The sequence below is a fragment of the Gavialis gangeticus genome, unplaced genomic scaffold (genome assembly GCF_001723915.1).
Source record: "Gavialis gangeticus isolate Ggan-Ray unplaced genomic scaffold, GavGan_comp1, whole genome shotgun sequence".
Taxonomy (NCBI): Eukaryota; Metazoa; Chordata; order Crocodylia; family Gavialidae; genus Gavialis; species Gavialis gangeticus.
The window spans coordinates 8,578,299-8,600,335 of record NW_017729015.1 but is presented as its reverse complement, the minus strand read 5'-3'; the positions used below and the strand labels follow the sequence as shown (position 1 = coordinate 8,600,335).

Sequence of the window (22,037 nt, the reverse complement as noted above, 5' to 3'; positions counted from 1 at the left end):
TTCCGCTGCTAGCTAGCTAGTAACTCATACGCTAAATGTAACTTAGCAGATCGGAGGTCAAAGATTCCATTCTTCCATTACCGTACAGAACAGAAACAGATTTGTTGTATTGTTATAACTATGAAATGTGTTGTCTTGTAGCAAAATGTTTAAAGATAATTTTAAAACACCATTTAATCTTGTTTCCTCCCCTCTGCCACCATCTCTGCTATTCAAAACCTTCTTAGTAGTCTGAATTTGTTGGTCTCAGTATGTTCCCCAATGGACAGGTATCCTATCACAAAAACATCAAAGCATGTGGCACACTGTGGGCTTCCTTTTTGACTATCTCAGGGACCAAGACTGAAAGGAGACTTGCACTACATTGTGAATGCCACACACATGATCACATCTACTATTTAACCTGTTAAGCAGATAAATACAGAACATTCTCTTTCTCACCTGTTAATCCAAAATTAAGTGGATTCTTTTTAAGCATTTGCCAAAGCCTAAAGATACCCATATGTTCTTCTACAATTATCATTGTCCTTTTGCTAGCATTCCATTTTACCTACTAAACTTCAACGCAATAAAAATAAACATAACTACAATCATACTTTTCTTCCTGTTTTCCAGGAATGGCATAGCTGCACCTTCAACAACATAAATACCCATTCCTTTTCCTTCTAACACACCTTCAAGGAAATACTGTATCTACCACAAAACTCCACCCTTCTTCCCAATCTTATTCAATCCCAAATTATAAAAGCCTGTTCCACTGGCCTGAAAGAACTATTGAATAATAACTGGAGTTGCAATTCAGTGAGTGTTAACAATAACTCTGCTCAGCAAAGAGAGGAAAGTTCAACTGAACTGAACTCATAACTTGCAAATGCATAATTACATGGGAGATAGAACTTGCAGGTCTTTTGACTGAAGCAGGAAACAAGACTTCCTTTCAACATACCAGGTGGTGTTGTCAGTGGGGTTCCAGTTTCTTGGCAGTAACCAACAGGACGAATGTATGGGCTGCTAGCATCACACCTGGATCAAAAGGAAAAATTTGGCACCAGTCAACTTCAATGCAGAAGAAACGCAGCAGCTCAAATGCTGTCTGATGTTTCTTTGCCGGGGCAGCAGATGCTTTCAGTGCGTGTGATCATGATGTACAGGACAACTGTTACCTGGATGGAATTTATAAAGTAACATTTTCAAGACATTTAAGCTGTTCCTACAAGCAGAGCAAATACAAAAGAGCGAAGTATGCATTTGGAATTTAGAAATGTGGGAGTATCTGCATTCTTTTAATATCTGGACAACCAAATCAGCTAAAATAAGAAAGAAACAAAGTCCCTCAAACATGCAATAAAATCCCTATGTAAATAACAACAAGGTTACTGGGGGGGCATGGAAGGCAGTGATAGAGATAGAAAATTATTTGAAGACTTTAGCCTAAGAACTGTAAATGCTATTTCTGAATAAAATTTGAAGCTAAGTAAAATCTGTTCAGCTCGGAATCATAGAAAAGTGGGTCTGAAAGGACCTCACAAAGTAATCTAGTCCAGCCCCCTTGCTCAGGGAAGAATCATCCCTAACTAAACCACCCCAGCCAACAGTCTAAGCTGCTCTTGAAAATTTCCAGAGCTGAAGATTCCACAACTTCTCTAGGTAGCCTGTTCCACCCTTTGCATTATGCTTTAGAGGTGCACTGATATATCAGTCCATATCGTATCAGCACCGATAAAAGGAAAAGTGACATTATTGGCAATCGACTTGTTTTGGCTGATGTGGCCGATATTGTCACTGATAAATGCTGTATGCATGTGTGCAGCTGCAACTTACACATGACCAGGAATGCAGCCTGGCAGCTTGGAGAGCAGCACCTGGTCAGTGAGTCTGTGGGAGGAAGGGGCATGTGGGAGGCAGATCGAGGCCCCCATGGTGAGGGAGGGAGTAGGGCTGGGGTAGGGGTAGGAGCAGGGGCAGGCACTGTCCACCCGGGGCAGGGGCAGCTCCCGCTGCTGTGCACACCCCCAGAGGAGGCATGGGGTCATGTGCAGGGTGAGGGTGGGCTGCCTGCTGCAGGCTTGGGGCCACAGGCTGTGCCGGCTTTTTCCTGGGGGGGGGGGGGGGGTGTGCTGGAAGTGTGGGATACAGCAAATTTTGGGGTGGCTGCAGCACCCCTCCTGTAGCTCCTCCTCCCAGCACCACCGCCACCTGCCCTGCCCTCCCTGAGCACAGCCCTGGCCCACTCCCCATGCCACGAAGAGGCTGGCACAGCCCCTGACCCTGAACCTGCAGCAGGCAGCCCATTCTCGCCCCACGCACAAATCCAGGGGACACATGCCTCCCCCAGGAGGTGCGTACAGCAGCTCGGAGCCACCCCCACCCCAAGCCCCCAAATGAGCCATCCATGGCTCCATCCCCCACCCTGCCCTGGCGGAGCAGTGCCTGGCCCTAACCCACTCCCTCCCTCACTGCAGGGGCCTCAATACCCGCCACATGCCCCTTCCCTCCTTCACAGACTTACTGGCTGGACACCGCCCTCCAAGCTGCCCAGCTGCATATCAGCAATCAGACAGGTATAGGCTGATATGGCTGGGCCATCGGTATCGGCCAAAAAAATCTTTATTGGTGCACCCTAATGTTTTAGGTTTCTTCAAATCAGAAACTGAATGTGGAATTTAGAGTGGAAGTAAAACTTTAGACTAAAACCGCAACGAGACCAGTCCCAAAACCCTATAAATTGAAATGGCAAAGTTTGGCAAAACCCTAGATGAAGTCTACTCTTGAGAATTAGAAAGTTAAAGATCAGCTAGGGAGATCTAAAGCCATGCAGATGCCTCTTTGCCTTCCTGGCACAAAAAAAAGGGAGGGAAGAGAGAGTTATTATAGTCGAACCACCACTACATGAAGTTGACGGGTGAAAATCTGTATGCTTTGTACTTCTTTCACATAGCATTTTAGAAATTAAACTAAAAACTGGATACATATGTCATCAGTTGAGACATGAAATAAAGAGGAAAGCTTTTCCATTTACTAGCATTCAATATAGTTTCAGGGATAGAGCAAGAACTTAGGACTCAGGAGATCTCATATGGAATGTGGTGTTAAATAATCATGTGAAAACCACCATGAGATTCTCATTTCCAGGGATCCTAGTTTTCTGTTTAAAAAACCTAAATTCTCTGGCTAAAAAGACACGCCCCCACCCCCGCAATTCTCTGAGCAAAAATACCCAAATCCGCATTTTTCTGTGATTAAACTGAAATGCCACTACTTATCTAGGTATCAGTTGAACATAGTGTTATACTGATATATTTACCCACAGCCCTCCAAGCCCTGCTGGTGCTCCCCACCCCCAACATGAGGAAGGGAGTGGATGTGTGGGGATGGAGGGGTGTAGGCACAGGCAACGCATAGGGGGATAGGCAGGGGACAGACAACACAGCATGGGGGGCCACATACCCCCCGTTTTCTGCAACCACAGTGGGATGCAGGGCTTCAGCTGGGCCAGATCCACCCCATTGCCTGTGTTTTCCTGCCCCTACCCCCCAACATGTCACCTGTTCCCCCCTGCCATAGACTTACCTGAAGGGAGCTGTGGGAGCTGCTCTGCACTGCTGCCCACCTGTCTCATGCACATGATGCCCCCTGTACATGCATGTGGTGCTCCCTGAGTCCTGCTCTCCCCTCAGCCCCAAGCAGGCCCTTGCAGGCTGGAACTGTGCTAACCTGCAAGGAGAAACCTGAAGTTTCCCATGTTTTTCTCCTTTTTCTCCCTTAAAGGAGATTGCTATGATTTTCTCCATTGAAGGAGAAAATCCACATTTTTCTCTGTTAAAGAGGAATATCTGCATTTTTCCACTTTTCCCCCACAGGAAAGGGAAAAACCGGATCCCAGCTCATATCTAAGACACAATAAAAGTGCAGGTCAGGATTTTTAGAAATTGTTGCCTAAACTTGAGAATCTATGGGTGGGTACAGATGTAACGATCATACTGATACTAAATTACATCAGTATAAACTTTACAATGCACCTGTTACATCTACTTGATCTTATAGCAGTATAAAGTGTAGCAGCCACACCTGTGTTCCATTCAGGGTTGCAGATGTAACAGTTACATCAAAATAGCCATGCCTTTTGATCACTGTAACAGGGAACCCTCATTCTGTTACTTAGGGAGGGCTACGAAAGCAGCAGAAGCAGCAAGTGCCTTTAAGTGTCTCTGTGGCCAAGATAAAGGCGGCTGGCAGGGCTGGAACTAAGGAGCAGCCCCTGGGCTTAGATCGTATAATAAAATCAACTGACCAGAAGGCACAGGAGAGTTCAAGGGGTGAACAGGTTTTGTCCTCAGGCTGAAGGGGCAGTCCAGCCTTGGCTGAGGAAGGGGAAGGATCCCTCAGGCGGGCTGCAGTGGGGCCTACAAGCAAAAAGGGGAGCCGTGGTAAGTAAAGGCTGAGAGAGGTTTTTTTGGTGTGGCTTCTTTCCTTTTCCCTGCACAGAATTCAGAAGGATAAACAGGGCAGACTTATTACAAGTGTCTGGAGAAGAAGTAATTTTTAGTTGAAAGATTGCTTGCATTTTTGTTTCAGTCTGTCCAGAGGACAGGAAGCACTGTGAGGGAAGGTGGAAGTCACCATGCATGTGCTTTAAAGTGCCCTGTTTGTTTTCACCCCTTGTGGGTGTGGGGCCATACACTGAGAGAGAGGGGATTTAACCCCTTCAAGGCTGGGGAACTTGGAGGACCCAGAGCCCTATTGGGGAGCCTAATTTCCAGGTGTACTGCTGCTACCAAAGAGCCAAGGCCAGACAAAGGGGGCCCAGGGCTGAAGAGAGCAACTAGAGCAGGGGTGGGCAATTATTTTGGCTGGAGGGGCATTTAATGAGTTGTGGGGACCTATCAAGGTCCACATCCATCTCTCTTTGTCTCTCTCTCTCCTCTTCCCTCTCTGTCCATCTGCTTCTCTTGCTCTTCTCTCACTCTCTTGCTCCCCCTCTCTTCCTCCTGAACCCAGTTAGAGCTGTAGTGTGCCAGAGTCCTGAAGCTCATCTGTGGGCACAGACAGGGACTTCTGTGGCAGTGGGGGGCATGGCAGCATCAACTGTGGGGGCAGCCAGCAGATTTTGGAGACCTGACATGGAACCTGTAGGCAGTGCCACAGCTGATGCTGCTGCCCACCTAGCATGGCAGAAGCTCTTGCCTGGGGTCCACAGCTGATGCTGCTAGTGTGGCAGTGGTGGCTGCCGTGTGCTCCCCGCTGCATCTAGCCACCTCCTTTGCGGCCCGCAGAGGGGCATCGCTGCCCTCACCCCCCTTCCCCTCTTGGCCCTGCTCCTAGGAGGCGGCAGCACAGGTAGTGGGTGGCAGTGCTCCATCCCCACCCCCCTGTGCGTACCCCCCTAGGGCTTTCCCAAGTACCCCCAGTTGACAACCTCTGCCCTACACCATGCTTCATGCCTCACAGACGGAATCCTTCATAGATGTTTTCTTTCACCTAAGCTCCCTTCTGGCGGTCCTGGACCCCCGTTGGTCTCACTCTCTGCCTCTCACTAGGCCCTGGATTCCTCCCTGGGCCACTAGGAACCTCCTCCTCCCCAAACCTCCAGACTGCTTTAGGTGTTATCTCCAAGCTGACCTTCTGGAGCTGCAGCCATCCTGCAGAGGTGGTGTTCTCTCAGCAGGCTCTGACCTGTTACTGCTGGCGTCTCTCAGGGCCTGGGCTTATGCCTTCTCTGGCTGGGTCAACTGACCCCGCAGTTAGCCCTGGCACACACCTGCCAGCAGCATTGCAGGCTGCCTGGCCTCTTTAAGTGGCAGGGACCCCATGTGCCCTCCCACAACATCCACCTGCACCCAACTAACATTCTAATACAAAGTCTATTGAATTTAATGGAAAGATGTTCAGTGATTTCACGAAGTTTTGGATCAAGCACTAAGTGCTTGCTTATATTTACATAAGTGGCCAGACTTTCAAAGGAGCTGGGCACCCAGCAGCCCCTGCTGATATCAGTGAAAACCACAGGGCACTCATGCTGTTGAAAATCAGGGTACATTTTTTTTTTAGAAGTCTAAAAATGGAGTTAAAAGCCCTCAGCTAGGGAGTCATTTGAAAATCCTGGCTATCAAGTATGAGATATTATGTACTTCATGGCAGGACCATAAAATGGAAAAACACTGTTCCTTTGCAGAAGCATTTTCTTTACCAGTAGTCATAACTCTCGTCCCAGTTGTCAAAATGAATTAGCAGCCGGTTATCCAACATATCAGCAACGGTTGCCACGCACATCAAAGATGGATTCTTTCTGTCCACTGCTTCCAACTTCATTCCCACCCGAAATCCGGATGGCATGACAGGCTAAAGAACAGAACAGAGAAAAAAGAAAATCAACAATCAAGCTCTCTGCCAGATCATTTAAATTACCATGCCTCTTTGGCTCAGGTTATTTATATAAAACAGTATAAGAAAAAAACCCATACTATAGCTACCTGCTTGACAAAACATCTGGCAGAAAGGTTACAGCCAAGATTTCCATGTGTTCTGGCAACAATCCCTATTATTTCTAACAGAGACTTAGTGAAACTTGAATACTATTTACTTTCAATTACATCAGACCCAGTCAGGTTCAGAGACAGAAATACAGACTGCCCTTCTGATAACATGTATTGCCAGCCTTGTTGTATCAATGGAGGAAGAGTCAAATGTGACTTTTAGGTATACAGCTGGGTCCAAAGCAGAGACAGACTTACATAGCAAGACCATGATAACCACAGGAATTTATTCTCCATCCTTTTGCTGCACAAGTAATTTGGTATGGCTGACAAATGGTCCTATGCAAATAATGGTGGCTTGAAATTAAAATAGTGGTGGGTGAAGAATTACAAATGTATATGAGGAACAAATCCTTGCGCACACAGGGATATTGTTGGAAAATCAGAAATGTATTTGAGAGAGATTAGAATAATGGAAATTCTGACAACTGTCTTGACTGGGATCCAGGTACAACATTGTGTTTAATTAATGCAAATGTAAATTCATAGTTTCATAGTTTCTAGGGTCGGAAGGGACCTGAGCAGATCATCTAGTCCGACCCCCTGCCATGGCAGGAAGAGCACTGGGGTCAAATGACCCCAGTAAGGTGGTCATCCAACCTCCTCTTAAAAACCCCCAGGGTGGGAGCCTGCACCACCTCACTTGGAAGCTGGTTCCAGACCCTAGCCGCCCTGACCGTGAAGTAGCGCCTCCTGATGTCCAACTTAAACCTTCCCTCCGCCAGCTTGTGACCATTGTTCCTGGTCACTCCTTGCGGCGCTCGGGGGAACAGGGACTCCCCCAGCGCCTGCTGATCCCCCCTAACCAGTTTATAACAGGCCACAAGATCCCCCCTCAGCCTTCTCTTTTGAAGGCTGAACAAGTTCAGCTCCCGCAACCTTTCCTCATAGGACCTACCCTGCTGTCCCTTGATCATACGAGTGGCCTTCCTCTGGACCCTCTCCATGCTGTCCACATCCCTCTTAAAGTGCGGCGCCCAGAACTGTTATATGTGGGCATGCCCCCTACAGCAGGTAAGTCTGTCCCACACTCCTCCCAGCCCCTGCTCCTGCCTGTGCCCCACTCCCTTCCTCACCACTGGGGCCTCAATCTGTCCCCACCCCACAGCAGTGAGGGATGCACAGGCCCTACACAGCTGGGGCATGCGCCAGAGCCACAAATGGCTCATCCAGAGGGCGTGGGGAGATGGGGCACGCCATGTGTCCCTGGATCTGCATGCTGACTGGGCTGGCTGCCGCTGCAGGCTGGGGCAAGGGCTGCATCAGGTTCTTCCCGGAGGCTCCATCCCACGCTCCACTTGTGCAGAGCCTGCCCCTACTCCATCCCCACTCCCTCCCTCACTGCTGCTGCAGCCACCTGTGCTGCCCCATGTTTGGGGGTGAGGGGACATGTGCCCCCCAGGACCTGTGTGCAGCAGAGGCAGCTGCTGTTGCAGGCTGGGCTTTGTGTCTTGAGCCCCGCTGCAGCAGGCCCACGAGTTGCACAACACCATGTGCGTCCCACCACTGGGCTGGGCCTCGTCCACATGTGGAAGGGGTGGATTGGAGGCGATGGGGGTATGGCAGGGGTCCACAGCACAGAGTCCATACCAGGACTGTGAGCCAGAGGCTATGTGCATGCAGTAACCCACACCCTGCAGAAAGACTGTTACTGTCTGACAGAGGGTGAAGACAGAAGACAGCAAAGCCTGGAGCACAAGCCCAGAACTCGCAAAGGTGAGACCAGAGGCCAAGGGGCCCAGAGCCATAAGGGCATGGCTAGTGCTGAGGCCCAGGAACTTGTGGTCCTAGGAAAATGGACCCCAGGCTGAGGGGCTCAGCCAGAGTAAAGTGGGATAAGGCCAGAGGGCGTTTGCCCTGACAAGGGCCTATCATCCAAACCCCACTTTGTTCCCTAAAGGCAGCTTCCCTATCAAGGCATGACAGGCGAGATTACAGGGTGGAACCCTGAGAAGCCAAAGGAGGCAACAAAGTGAGGCCTAGGCAGTGGCCAAGAGTGGTGGCTTCGCTGGCCCAGCACCAATCATGTTACACAGTTCTATTCATTTTTTTTCATTAACGGACCGGGTAATAGAACAAAAAAGTACATTTAAAATATCTTCAGATGAAACCATGGAAGAATTTTGGAAGACAGAGCTGGAATTCAAAATGATAGTGAGAAATGAAACTGAAGAGACCGTCTGAAATCTACAGGATGAATTCAAGAAAGACACATGCATAGTACTATATTTAGGAAAGAAACATCACAACACAAAATGGGAAATATCTGGCTAGACAGCACTATGGCAGAAAAGGATCTAGGGGTTATAGTGGATCATAAACTAAATATAAGTAAAAATAATAGGATGCTGTTGCAAACAAGGCAAATCTCATTCTGGCATGTATTAATATGAGTATTATAAGTAAGAGAGTATTCCACTCAATTCAGTGCTGGTAAGAGGTTAAAGGAACTGGGTTTGTTTAGTCTACAAAAGAGAAGACTGAGGGAGGACTTGATAGCGGTCAAAGAAATTATAGCTTGTTATAAAGGGGATGGTGATCATTTTTTCTCCATGAACAGTAAGGAATGATAATTAATCAGCTTCTTTTACAGAAAACAAGATTTATCTTGGATATTTAGTTAAAAAACTTTCTAGTTAAAAGGTTTTCTAGTAGGACCATGAAACAATGGAAAAGACTAGTTAGGTAGGTTGCATATCTCCTTCACTGAAGGTTTTTATGGAGCAGCTTATGTAAATGTGTCAGAGATTGGTCCATGGATGTTATGCTTTATTATGTCTTATGGCAAGGGGTTGTGCTAGGTGATCTCTGAAAGTCCTTTCAGGCCCACATTTCTATGATGCTGTTTTAAAAGGCATCGTATTTTATGCTACCACCTACTGTGCTGAGGGTCTTGAAAAGGATTTTGGGGGCTGCTTGAGCTTTACAATTCTTCAGATAAGAAGTCCAATTAAATTCCCCTTCCTTGTAACCTAGAAAGGAGAGAGAAAAGTTTGTTTTACGCTGTTCCTGATATATTCAGATTGTTTTTTCAGAAATGGAAATTACCAAGGAAAAATTTGAACTTTGTATAACTGCCCTTGTACAATCTTCAAGGGTTACGCATTTCAGTTAACACATTTCTCCCTCTTTTACTGCAGTGTCTAATCATTAATCTGAAACTTCAAATGTTTCTAGGAAATGGAATGCAGAAAGGAGGAGTAAATTGGGAACACCAAAGAGATTCACTGATTTGCATGCTCACTTAATAAGGAGTTTCTAATTAGTTTGACTAACAATGCCAATATTTGAAAATATCAAAAAGAAGTTGTTATGCTCTTCTGTGATTCAATTTTGATCTTAATTATGCCTTCAAACTTAACACTATTCAAAGTAGGCTTGACATGAAATTATACTAAAAATGGATTGTGGATATGCAGGGCAGCAGCAAGTTCTTTGCAGACTTTATCGCTTTGAGTATACCACCCTTTTTCTTTCTCCACATACCTTTAGGGGGAAGCAGCTTGTGACCTGTTTTTTCACACCAGCTGACAGGGTGGATGTCTGGGGAATCAGCATTAATCCAGAAGTCATAGCAGTCAGAATAACCATCAAAATGTAACCTCATTCTAAATCCCTGCACCTACAAGCACAAGAAGTCTCATTACCATAAAGGGACACCGAGGTTAAATAAAAATAATAATTAAAAAGAACAATTCCCTTCTCCAGTTGGGTTTGTAAAACAAAGGAATTTTAAAATGCTAATTTACTTCTCAAAAATCTAGCTTTATGCTTTTCCATGTATGCTATTTACCCTTTTCAATTTAACTCAGTTCGGACCAAGAAAAATAAAACTTTTCAGCTTCACTTCCCTGTTCTCATGCCATATACCTACACTGCAATGTTTGAAGTTGCAAACACCACAGGTTGATGATGATTATATATCCAATTAAATGGATGCAATTTTCACTTATTTTTTTTAAAGGTATAAAAATATTTCAATTTGCTTTCATTTCACCAAGCTGTCAAATCAAACACTGAAACTCTCATTCAGAATAGTGTCATTGGAACGACTGGGCTACTCACCCTAGTTAGAATCACTAAATAATAGCTGAAAGACAGAAACCCAAATTTAGGTCCTTAGCTGCAGGATCCTTTTAGCTTTCAGCACACTTTCTCTTAACACTTAATTTATTTTCATTCTTTTTAAACTAACGTAAATGTACAATTTTTCACAAAGAAATACTATGCTGTTTTATTTCTTTAGAACAAAAAAATCTATTAGCTTGAGTATATTATCCATTTGAAAGGAAGTCTAATACAGGAAAAGCATGTACCTCAGCCACAGTGAGAACGCAACATAAAGATGGATGTTCAGGATCCAGGCCCTCTAACTTCATTCCAACTTTAAATCCATTTCTACCTTGTGGGAAGGATTGATACTATGGGAACAAGAATGGAGGGAAAAAAAAGTACTTTTATCTTTAGAGATACAACTCATTGTAGAATAGTCACCAGGAACATTGCAGGATAGGAAACCAAAACCTAAAGGCTTCATGTTTTTTATTTAAAAAATTAACACTAGATTGTGTCAGTGAGTATCACTTTGGCCCCGTTTTGAACTGTATCCCATTCTCTGTCATAAAAGTGGCCTCAGCTGCTCTCTACATCAAAAGGTGATGCTCAATAGACACATGCAGTTATATGGATCAGGAAAAGCATTTTCATGCACCACAAATATATTGCCCTCTAACATTCCATACACTCACAATAAAAGTGTTTGATCTTTTAAAATGCTAAACCTCATGTCTGTAAACTAAATCTTTCAGAAGATGCAGGAACGGTTTAATCTGTATACAAGACACCGTCATATACAGCCCAATATGGAAGGTCTGACACAGACCAAACCGTCCGTGAAATTAAAATAAACTTTGCCTCTATCAGAAGTGGATCTACCATGGAGTCATTTTCCCAACATAACATATTCCTTCAGACTTAGCAGCAAAAAGTAAACAGGAACAAGGCACAATTATTGTGGAATAAGAGTCTACCCATACAGTTATTTGGGAATAGCTACTGCACTTAAAATTCATACCTAAACTTAACCCAAGTTAACACTGAAGTATAGACAAACTGTGTAAAGAGCTGTTCTTATAACCAGGATTATAAAAAGCTAATTGGTAATTGCAATATATGAAAACTTTACATGACTTTCAATTCACTTTACTGTGATGCCAATCCTGCATTGTCCCAAGTGTCCTCTGCTTCTAATGAAATCAATGGGCATTGAGAGAACTTAGCACCCTATAGGGGCAGGGCCTATATAGAAGTTTCACTATATCCAAGGTCACTATACTGACACATATTAGACACAGCAATTGCACATTACTTCTACCTCCACTTACAATGATGACCTATTATTAAGATACTCTGTAATATTCCAAGATTTAAGGATCCAATTAATTTAAACGGTTTTCTAATTAGGAGAGCTGAAAAGCAGCATTGCACAAATATCAGTTAGATGCTAGATGTACAAAAACCAACATTTAACAACCACCTTCATGGTTGTGATTTAGGGATTTGTTAATAATAGATTCACTTGTACTTCAACAATGAAGAACATTGTTTAGCTGTGGGCTCAAAAAGGGTTTGTAATTGTCTCCAATCCCACTGCTGCCTTAAAGAAACACTGAGATTAAAGACAAATCAAGTATTAAATAAGTCTCTTCTACCTAAAGAATTAAAGTGCCCCCACTTCAAATTAATTGTATTAATAATTTTGCACCTCTGTACTAGCTTTCAAAGAATTTCAAACTGGTTTGTCTCCACGCATTTAATTAATTTCCTCACAGGGAAGTTGAAAGGCTAAAGTAGTATTATTACATTCAGTTTCTGGACAGGGAAATGGAGGCAGATGTTGGATAGCTGACTCCATTTGCATGTATGGTGGTGTACACTTCACTTTCTATATGTCGCCTTGAGAACATAGTTAAAAGTGAGGATAACAATGCTGTCTTGCTCTTTACAAATGCAAAGTGTTTTAAGTGCAAAATCATATTAACCAATGGCACTGCCTTAGAACAATCATAGCAAAAGTATTCAAGGAGGTGCCAACCTCTTTGAACAATTTAAATGGAGCAGCTGGCATCTGTTCCTCTTCTAAGTAGGAAACCCAGTTCCACACCTTCTTCTTTCCAAGCAGAACTGAATAATCAAAAACAAAAAGACAAAGAAAGTTTATCTCACAGAGGACAGGGTACTGAATGAAGGCATCTATCTCCTCTTACCCAGGAAACAGCTATTATTGCTGTCTGGAGTAGATCCAAATGCTTGCCTACTTGCCATCCACAAAGGATCTTGTTGAGTCCAAGACCAAATACACCCTGTGGCTGCTTTCCCTCCTTTCATTTTCAGTCACTGGAACTAAACTAAGAGGCAATGCTAACTACAGTTATAAAGGAAAACACAAATCCCAGGCAAAATTTTGATTGTGTATATTTCTCATCAAAAAATATGCTACACTATACATTAGTTGTGGCATACCAACTCCTGGCAAGTTGCCAGGGCAGGACAGGCATTGCAAAGCTTGGATATCTGCATAATAGTAGCATAAAAATCGGGAGAGTATTTCCTGCATTCAATATTTCATAGAACGAATAACCGTTTGGGTCCAAACTATAAACAGCAAAGTCACAGAACAGTAGCTGAAAATAAACCCAAAGCAAACTGAATGGAAAACCAAATAATTTTTAGTTTAATATAAGAATATAAACTGCCAGTACCAAAAGTATTTACTAGGGATAGGACTATTAGGACACAGATGGTGAATACAATCACAATGCAGGCAGGTGTTTGACTTTGGTCTAGCAGAACTGCACTAACAAACACAAAGAATATATGCATTATATTTTAGGTACATTACATTAGAAAATCACCTTCAATCTATCTACAACTATTTTCTCCTTCAAGCATACAATGAATATCAGTTCTATCACTCACCAAAAGCTATAAACTGTTATCCCTTTATTTACATTTAGAATTTGCTATTCATGGTTGTGATCTGAAACCTACTTAAATCAATGGAAAGAGACTCCTATTGATTTCAATGGGTCAGGCCACCTCTTTCAAGTTCCATTAAATGTGCTGATCAAGGAGGCAAAAGCCTGGGATACTCTTAGATGTTGTCGAAGGTTGATATATGGGAAGAAGGATACGTACCTAATAAATGTTAGCTGTATTATTCTGAATGTGTAATGCACTACTCTGTCCTTGCCTTCTTTGTTTACTCTTATCCATTTTGTAATAGCTAGTACAGTTTGTGAACGTTAACAGGAGAGAGACCAGGAGTTTAACTCACCTTGTTTTACTGGTTTGGTGTTTCTGCGGTTTTTCATATTATTTGATTTATTCTTCTCCTAGAAAAAGAGACGTTAAAAAAAATTAGCAATATTGTTGTTTCCTCCTTGACTGACCATATCTGCCCTGAGAAATGAAAAATATGTAACATATAAATTAACAGAAATATTAACTGGCATTGTTTCTGCCCCATGGGAGCATTATACACAGGGACCTACTTAACTCGTGGCAAAACAAAGCCATTTTCACAGCTTTGTCCTGGCATAAAGAGCCCATTTTGCGGGTATTTAACAGTGGCCCTGCCCCTCACAGCTGATTGGCAGAGAGGCCCCACCCCTCAAAACTGACTGGCAGAGAGGCCCTGGGAGCGAGGAGGAAGGGGGGCAGTCGCCATCTTGACTGCTGGCTGCCCTTTGTCTGGCCCCGCCTCTCAGCACTGATTGGCAGAGAGATTCCAGGGGGGGAATAAAGAGGGACAGCTGCCATCTTGGCTGGTGTCCCCTTCATGCGTTAAGGCAGGGGTGGGCAAGATGCGGGCCGTGGGCTGCATGTGGCCTGCCAGGCCATTCTATCCGGCCTGTGGGGCCCCTAAAAAATTTAGAAAATTAATATTAGTCTGCCCTGGGCTGCCTGTCATGTGGCCCTTGATGGCTTGCCGAAACTCAGTAAGCGGCCCTCGGCCCAAAATAATTGCCCGCCCCTGCCTTAAGGGGAACACTTAATAAAAATAGGTTTTTATTAAGTTTTGTTCCCTGCAGATTTCATGAGCAACCCTGGATTAGGCAGGCAACCCCAGATTTCACAGTATCCACAAAACCACAATTTAAGTAGCTCCCTATTTTTATTAATTTATTTATATAACTTCTATCTCAAAAGCTCCCAAACTGCTTTAAAAATTATTTCATGTATACCACTTAAGGCTTACTTAAGCACATCATCCTGGTGCAATACAGGACTGCAAGGTTGCTTATGTGGGCTGCACATCTCATTACTATGCTACAGGGTTTGAATCCGGATACCTTCCCAAACATTATACAACATACACAAAAAGACTACCAAAAATTTATTACACCATCCATCCAACACAAAAAGAAGAACTGGAACCAGTTACTACAGGATCAACTTTCCCAGCCACAAAACAACCCTCAGGAGAACACCACCACTACCGTACAACATCCCAACATCACACTTGATGAAACAGAAGGAACCATCCAACCTCTAATATTACCACTCTCTCCACGCACACACTTACCAAAGCTGAAAAATCTGTCCTCTCCAAAGGCCTTAATTTCTGTCCAGAAAAACCCAAATAAGATACTACTATGTGGAGAACTAGAAGATTTTTTCCAACTCCTCCGTCTGAAGCAATATTTCCACAACCAAAAGTAATCCACTTTCAACGTGAATTCATCTGGTGACAACATCAATGAAAACAAACAAAAAAAAAAACCACAACGTCAAAAAATCCAAAAACCCCTCAGATTGGACACCTTACAGTGGATGAAATTCAAACCTCAACTGCTACACTGACTACTTCAGAGAAAGAATGAGCAATGAAATACTCAACAACAAACACCACTATTAACAACCTCCTTCTCAGACAGAAGGGCCACAGAATCTGTAAGATCCAACCACTAAATAGTAATAAAGCCAGCAGATAAAGGAGAAGCTACAGTTATCCTTGACCATGAGGACTACATAAAAGATGCCAACAGACAACTCTCTGACACTACCTACTATAAAAAACTAGAGGAAGATCCAACCCCCCTTTTCAGCTCAAAACTCAAAACCACCATTCACATCATTTCCATCTGAACTACAAGAAAAACTTCAGACCCTGATCCCTCCACTATGCAATCCGCGGACTTTTTACCCGTTCCCTAAAATCCACAACTAAGGAAACCCCGGCAGACCTATCATTTCAAACAACAGAACCCTAACAGAAGAAATATCAGGTTTCATTGACTCCATCTAAAAACCGCTCATCACTCAAAGACCGAGAGTCATCCAAGACTCAGACTTCCTGCGAACACTTGAGAACATAGATCACCTTCCCAGCCATACCCTCCCAGCCACCATGGATATTACTAGTTTATACAATAACTTCCCACACCAGGATGGCATCCAAGCCTGCCTCACATATCTACAAGAATGAGATTACAACTCAGAGTACAGACCTCAGGATATCACTGAATTCGTATATTTATGCCTCACACACAACAAGCTCAGTTTCAAGAACCAACACTTCCTTCCAGACCATGGGCACAATTATGGGCACCAAAATGCCCCCCCAATATGTCAAGCTTTTTATGGCCCACTAAGAAGAAGAATTCCTGAAGAACTGCACCATCAAACCCTCACTATACCTAAGATACATAATGACATCATTATTTGGACTGAAACCCTGCAGTGTCCAATTGATTTCCACCAAAAATTCAACAGTCATCACTCCTCCATTGGACTACTGCTTGAATACTCTACCTCCAGCATTTTCTTTTTGGACACCATGATCAATACCCAAAATGGTAAAATTCAAACCACCATACATAAGAAACCCATGGACCAACACACGTCTACTAGGGCTCTGCGAAGCTTCAGTCCCCGATTCAATTTGGTGGAGATTTGGTCCAATTCAGTGGCCAAATCTCTAAATCCGAATCAAGATACCCTTTAATCTCTCCGAACTGAATCAGAACCCTTCGAATCGATTCAGAGACATTCGGAAAGATTCGGTGATTCAGACAGACACAGCTTTAACAGACACAGACTCTTCTAGGTACCAGGCAGCTTGTGAATGCTAAGACGCTGGGGCACATGGAGGGTCCCACAGAAGTGTGGGGGGTTCCCCAGTGCACTCAGCAGCAGACCCAGAAGTGGACCAGAAGCACTTCCGGGTCCGCTACAGAGCACACTGGCCCTCCCCCCCACCACATCCTCCCCCCGGTTCGGCAATGGGGTCCCCCCACAGTCAATCGCCAAACCAGGGGTACAGGGGGGCCAGCCCCCCACCACACTCCCCGGCAGACCCAGAAGTGGACCGGGAGTACTTCCGGTCCACTTCTGGGTTTACAGCCAAGCATGTGGGCCCCACCCCTGTGTTCCTGTGGGATGCTCCATCCACCCCAGCATCGCTGCATTCATGAGCCATGCCTGGTACATCGAGGTATGTAGAAAAAACGTTTCAAGCTGTGCGTGTGGCCGAATCGCTGATTCTCCGAATCAGTACTGACTCTTCAGATTTGGCTGACTTGAATCGAGTTGCTGTCCCCGATTCAGGTCGAATCCGAATCGAATACGGCCCTAATATCTACACAGAACCAGCAATCACCCTAAACGCACCAAGAAAGCAGTAATTTACAGCCAAGTTCTCAAATACCACTGAATTTTCATTGAGGAGAATACTCGTGATTGCCACCTCACAAATCTCAAAAGGGCCTTCACCCAACAATGATACTCCTCCAGAGTGATAGACTGCACTTTTGAAAGAGCCACCCGGATACCACGTGAAGATTTGTTGCAGTACAAAAAGAAAATCCCCACAAATCTCACACCACTGGTTATGACACATCACCCTTCCCTGGAACCTACATGGAAAATCCTCAAACAACTGCAATCCACACTAGAAGAAGGCTCAATTCTTAAAAGAGATAATTTCCAGAACCACCCATCCTGGCCTTTTACCAAGCACCAAACCTCACTAACCTCATCACCAAAAGCAAACTCCCTTTGACCTAAACCACACGTAATGGATCCAGATCATGCCAGAACAAGAAACGCACAATCTGCCAACACATCACCACCACCCCCACAATAACTACACCCCACAACAGAACCATCACCATTCCTGGATCTTACATCTGCACCTCCACAAATGTTATCTATCTCACCCAATGCACCAAATGCCCTAACAGAAAATATGTAAGGGACACCAAACAATACCTGTGTACCAGAATGAACTAGCACCGAAAATCTATCAAAGACAAGAATACCTAATTAACTTTGGGTGCACACTTCTCAGAGGACAATCACTCCCTCTCCTATCTCTCGGTTCTAATACGCAAAGGGAGCTTACAAAACACCCTTCACAGACGAGCCTACAAACTTCACTTCATAAATCTACTAGGTTAAAAAAAAAATCATGGACTCAATATAGATATTGGATTTATGACACATTACAACCTGCCTGACATCTGATTCACCAGGTACCAAACCTGACCTCTTACACTTTTCTTTCCCTCCTCCCTTTCTCCCCTCCCCTACTTTTCAGCCCTTTGTCTTCCTAATTTCCAGTTATTTCCTTTTTCGCAAGCCTCTTTTCTACCTTGAATTACTATTACTGTAGAGGCCCCTTACTCACCACCTTTGGATTCCCCCCCCCCCCCTTCTTTTCCTCCCTCCCTCCCCTCCCCATTGGTTTCCTAATTTCCAGTTATTTACAATCTCACTGACCTGTCACATATTTAGCTTCTTTCATTCCTTGAAGATCTCAGAACAGCAGAGACTCCCTATGCCTGAAGAAGGGTGTTTGTGCCCAAAAGCTTGCTAAGAACTTTTTTCCAACTACTCAGTTGGTCTAGTAAAAGATACCACATCTAACTGAAGAACGTGGCCTCCTCATTACTATGCTAGTATTCTATTCATGCATAGTTGCATCCATCTTGGCGAGTACATCGATCTATGGAGAGGAATCGTTTTACCAACCACTGAAGGAAGTAGAAGCTCCAGTTAATTGCTGTTATAGAAGCAACTCTAGAGATTGTATTTCATCTTTCAGTGTCCCAGCTTGTATCAGATGGCTGTTACCACTTCTTCTTTGTGGTTTTCAGACCAGTGTTAGTTTACTCATGGTTGCCATTCTTGTAACAGGGGCAAAACCTGAAATGCAGAGTTACCTGCCCAAACATGCCCACAATCCTCTTGGGAAACTTTTTTTTTCTTTTTTGAATTTGTGGGGAGGAAAAGAGAAAGGAAAAGATGTAGAAAGAAAAGTAGTTTTGATGTCTTGCATTCAACCTCATAGCCAAATGTGCACAATAGGATGAATTATACTGTACGTGTTAGAAACTTCAGCCTCCACCACCAAAAACCATCGGTGTTAAACAAACCAGTGCAATATCCAAATACAAAAAAACACTGATCAGCTTCAGTCCTGGGAGCCTGCATGTCTGGTAGCAGAATATGGACTGTTCAAATAATGTAGCCCTAAAGAGGGTAAAATGCTTACTCAGAGCTAAGAAAAGACTGGGTTCCTATGACTATCAAGAAAATTTTGTTTATTCAACATTAATACAGGCCTCTAGTGACTTTAATATACAGTAAGTTTGGCAGATTATATCTATATCTATAGTATGTGCTAACAATTAATTCAAAGTTCCACTGTCTATTACATGTATTCATATAACATAGTGTTCTGGATTGTGGCTTTAGGTTGTATGCCTGGGGATAAAAAACTTGCTGTGTGTATTTTTATTACTGTAAAGGACTCTCTACTTCTTTGGCATAATACACATAAATTATAGGTATGGGCAAATTACAGGCTTCAGACTGAATTTTGACCTCATGTCAACTTTTCACTAACCTAACTCCATTGAATTCAGTAAAGATATTTCAAATTTACACCCACGTAATAAGATCAGATGCAATTCTGAAAAATCAAGCAGCCTGCATGCAGCCCCCGTGTTTCTGGTTTGGGTTTTCACTGTATCGACATGATCTACAGGAGATACCTTATTCATTACAATTCCCTTTAAACAAAATGCATGCCAACCTTGTATGCCTCCTCATCATCTACATTTTCATCATCATCCTCAGAGTCCAGAAGCAGTTTTCTCTTTCTTCGGAGCCGCTTGAGAGGTCTGTCGGCCTCGTTAACCTGAGAATCAGTGCTGGCATTAAGGTTTCTGTTATTTATTCGGTTTCTGCAGTCAGCTGGGATGTCTTTGGAATTCCTGCAAAAACCCACCATTTCAAATTAAACTAAAAATTACAACCAGCACAGAGATGGCAAGGGAAAGGTACCTGGGAAAAGGATAAGTATGTTTATTGTTGTGAGAAGCACCAGATTTTCTATCCTAGGTACTTATGTAGCCCTCATTACCATAGTGTCTGTGCATCTCACAGCCTTTAATGCATTTATCTTAGCAAAGTATATCCTGAAAGACAGGAACGTATTATTATATGAGTCTTATTGTTAAATGGGACACTGAGGCACGGAGAAGCTAAATGACTTGTCCAAGCTCATACAGATAGTTTGTAACAGATCACTAAGTTGAATCCAGGTTTCTCATGTCCTAGGCTAGTGTCCTCTAAACATCAGACTATTCCACCTAATGAGACATGCCAGACAAGTAGACCTAGAAGCTTAAATCCTTCATTTATCTGCTCAGTAGGTACAGGCCGGACAGTAGCAGCAGTCTGACTTGGACAGTTGGCACAAAGCAGTCTCCTTGGTGGCAGCCTCAGCTGTCAGGCCAAGGACTGAGATCCTGGAAAGCAGTCTCTTCTCATCCTTTCAGGTGGCGCCTCAACAAGAGGATGAGGACCATCTGCAGGGCACTGTAAACTGGCACTGTTTCTGCCAGTGCTCTGATTGTACCCTGGTCTATTGATTTTGCTCCTGTCATTGCTTTCTCATGCAGATGCTCAATTCACCTCAATTTAAAATATTATTAAACTTAAAAGAATGTGAGATTTGCTTACTTGTCCTTATGCTGCTGGGAGCAGGTGCAAAACTTGTCAGTCTCAAAGCAGTCCATTTGCCCACAGTTTTCACAGGCTTGTATGCCAGTACCAGACACTTTGTCTCTGGGTTCTGCAGAGAAGAGCAATGAAGAAAAGAAAAACTTAAAAGCTTTGTGCTTCTAACACTTTTCTTATCCAGGGGGCTCTGTCAAAGTCCTTTACAAACTTCTGTTAACTACTTACCTCACAATAGGATGGTGAAGTTCAGTTATTATCAGTGAGCAGGCATATAAAGAAACTGTACCATGTTATTAAAGCCTAAATCACCAACTTCTAAAGCATTTATGATTTTTTTTTAATTTTTGGAGAAACCCCACGCTCTGCAAGGTATCAAAGAACAATTTAACCCCAAGGCTGTAACTAAGGTCCAATTAGAAATCTGTTTTTCTAGTGCACCATGGCTTCACAGCCAAATGCAAAAGTACCTTTGTTTGAAACGCTGTCAAATGTGTCCATCTTTTCAGGGGACCTGTCACTTGGATATGGCCTAGTTTTAAAATTGCACACTGCGGTCCCTGGAAACCTCTTTACTACAAGGCCTCTGGGAAAACATTACAGGTATTACGAGAATTCAAAAGTCTCTCTATAAAGATGCTGTACACTAGCAAGAAAAATGTATGAGTTGAAAACAACAAAACTAGAAAATATACCATGAGAGCCATCACTCCAATATTACACTTATTTTTAGTCCACATTGATTTAGGTTCTAATGAAAACTGACTCCCGCTTTATCTCAGTAAAAAACAAACTATTTTGGTCCATATTTTCAGAACTTAATACCAAAGTATTGCACATTTTGTTCACATGCAAATAAGTAATCTAGTGCACAAATGATATACTTGAGAATACATGGGGATACCTATACAATCAGTCTATTATTATTATTATTATTATTATTCTTACCCTGGATGCAGCTGCATATTTTGTGTGCAGGCTTACCTGTTTTGTCACACATATTTTTGAAAAACATGTTCTTTAGTGCTAAACAAACAAATTTGAAAAATTATTTTGTAGAGTTTCAATTACTTCCTATCCTCAATCATTTATGTATGTAATATCCTGTTAGGAGACTGACAAATTTGGTATGTAGCTGATGGCCCCAGAGGACGTGTCCCCCACAAGCAGGAATGTGCGTTTGCCTGGGGACAAATAGCAGCAGCACAAAATATTCAGTGTCCCAAATGAATTAACATGAGCTGTGTGCATTTTGTGGTGCCTCAAAAGGCTTTTAGGTGCTGAAAACTGTTTGTGTGGACACAGCCAGAGGGGCCAACGTTGATGTCAGTTGGCTTGGCTGGAGCAGGCGCACACAACTGACAAACAGAATGAATGTGAAGGGACACGGTTTAGGTTGTAGTATACTGAAGACCCACCAATTCCAGAGACACAAGACAAGGCATATAAGGCAATTTTTTTTTTTTTTTTTTT

The 22,037-nt window shown here is 43.4% G+C and overlaps 1 protein-coding gene across 3 annotated transcripts in view; it reads right to left on the bottom strand.

Annotated features, from left to right (window-relative positions):
• LOC109293988 (lethal(3)malignant brain tumor-like protein 4) overlaps positions 1–22,037 on the bottom strand; it is an 89,657-nt gene that overhangs the window by 54,923 nt on the left and 12,697 nt on the right. For 2 of the 3 annotated variants that reach the window (XM_019512150.1, XM_019512148.1), the window contains exons 3-11: positions 20,568–20,682; positions 19,636–19,816; positions 13,870–13,927; positions 12,628–12,716; positions 10,850–10,954; positions 10,020–10,155; positions 9,414–9,505; positions 6,188–6,339; positions 947–1,023 (exon numbers count right to left, since the gene is read on the bottom strand). In XM_019512150.1, coding sequence (XP_019367695.1) covers positions 947–1,023; positions 6,188–6,339; positions 9,414–9,505; positions 10,020–10,155; positions 10,850–10,954; positions 12,628–12,716; positions 13,870–13,927; positions 19,636–19,816; positions 20,568–20,682 — 1,005 coding nt within the window. The remainder of the gene's footprint in view (positions 1–946; positions 1,024–6,187; positions 6,340–9,413; positions 9,506–10,019; positions 10,156–10,849; positions 10,955–12,627; positions 12,717–13,869; positions 13,928–19,635; positions 19,817–20,567; positions 20,683–22,037) is intronic. The other variant, XM_019512149.1, reaches the window with a different exon arrangement.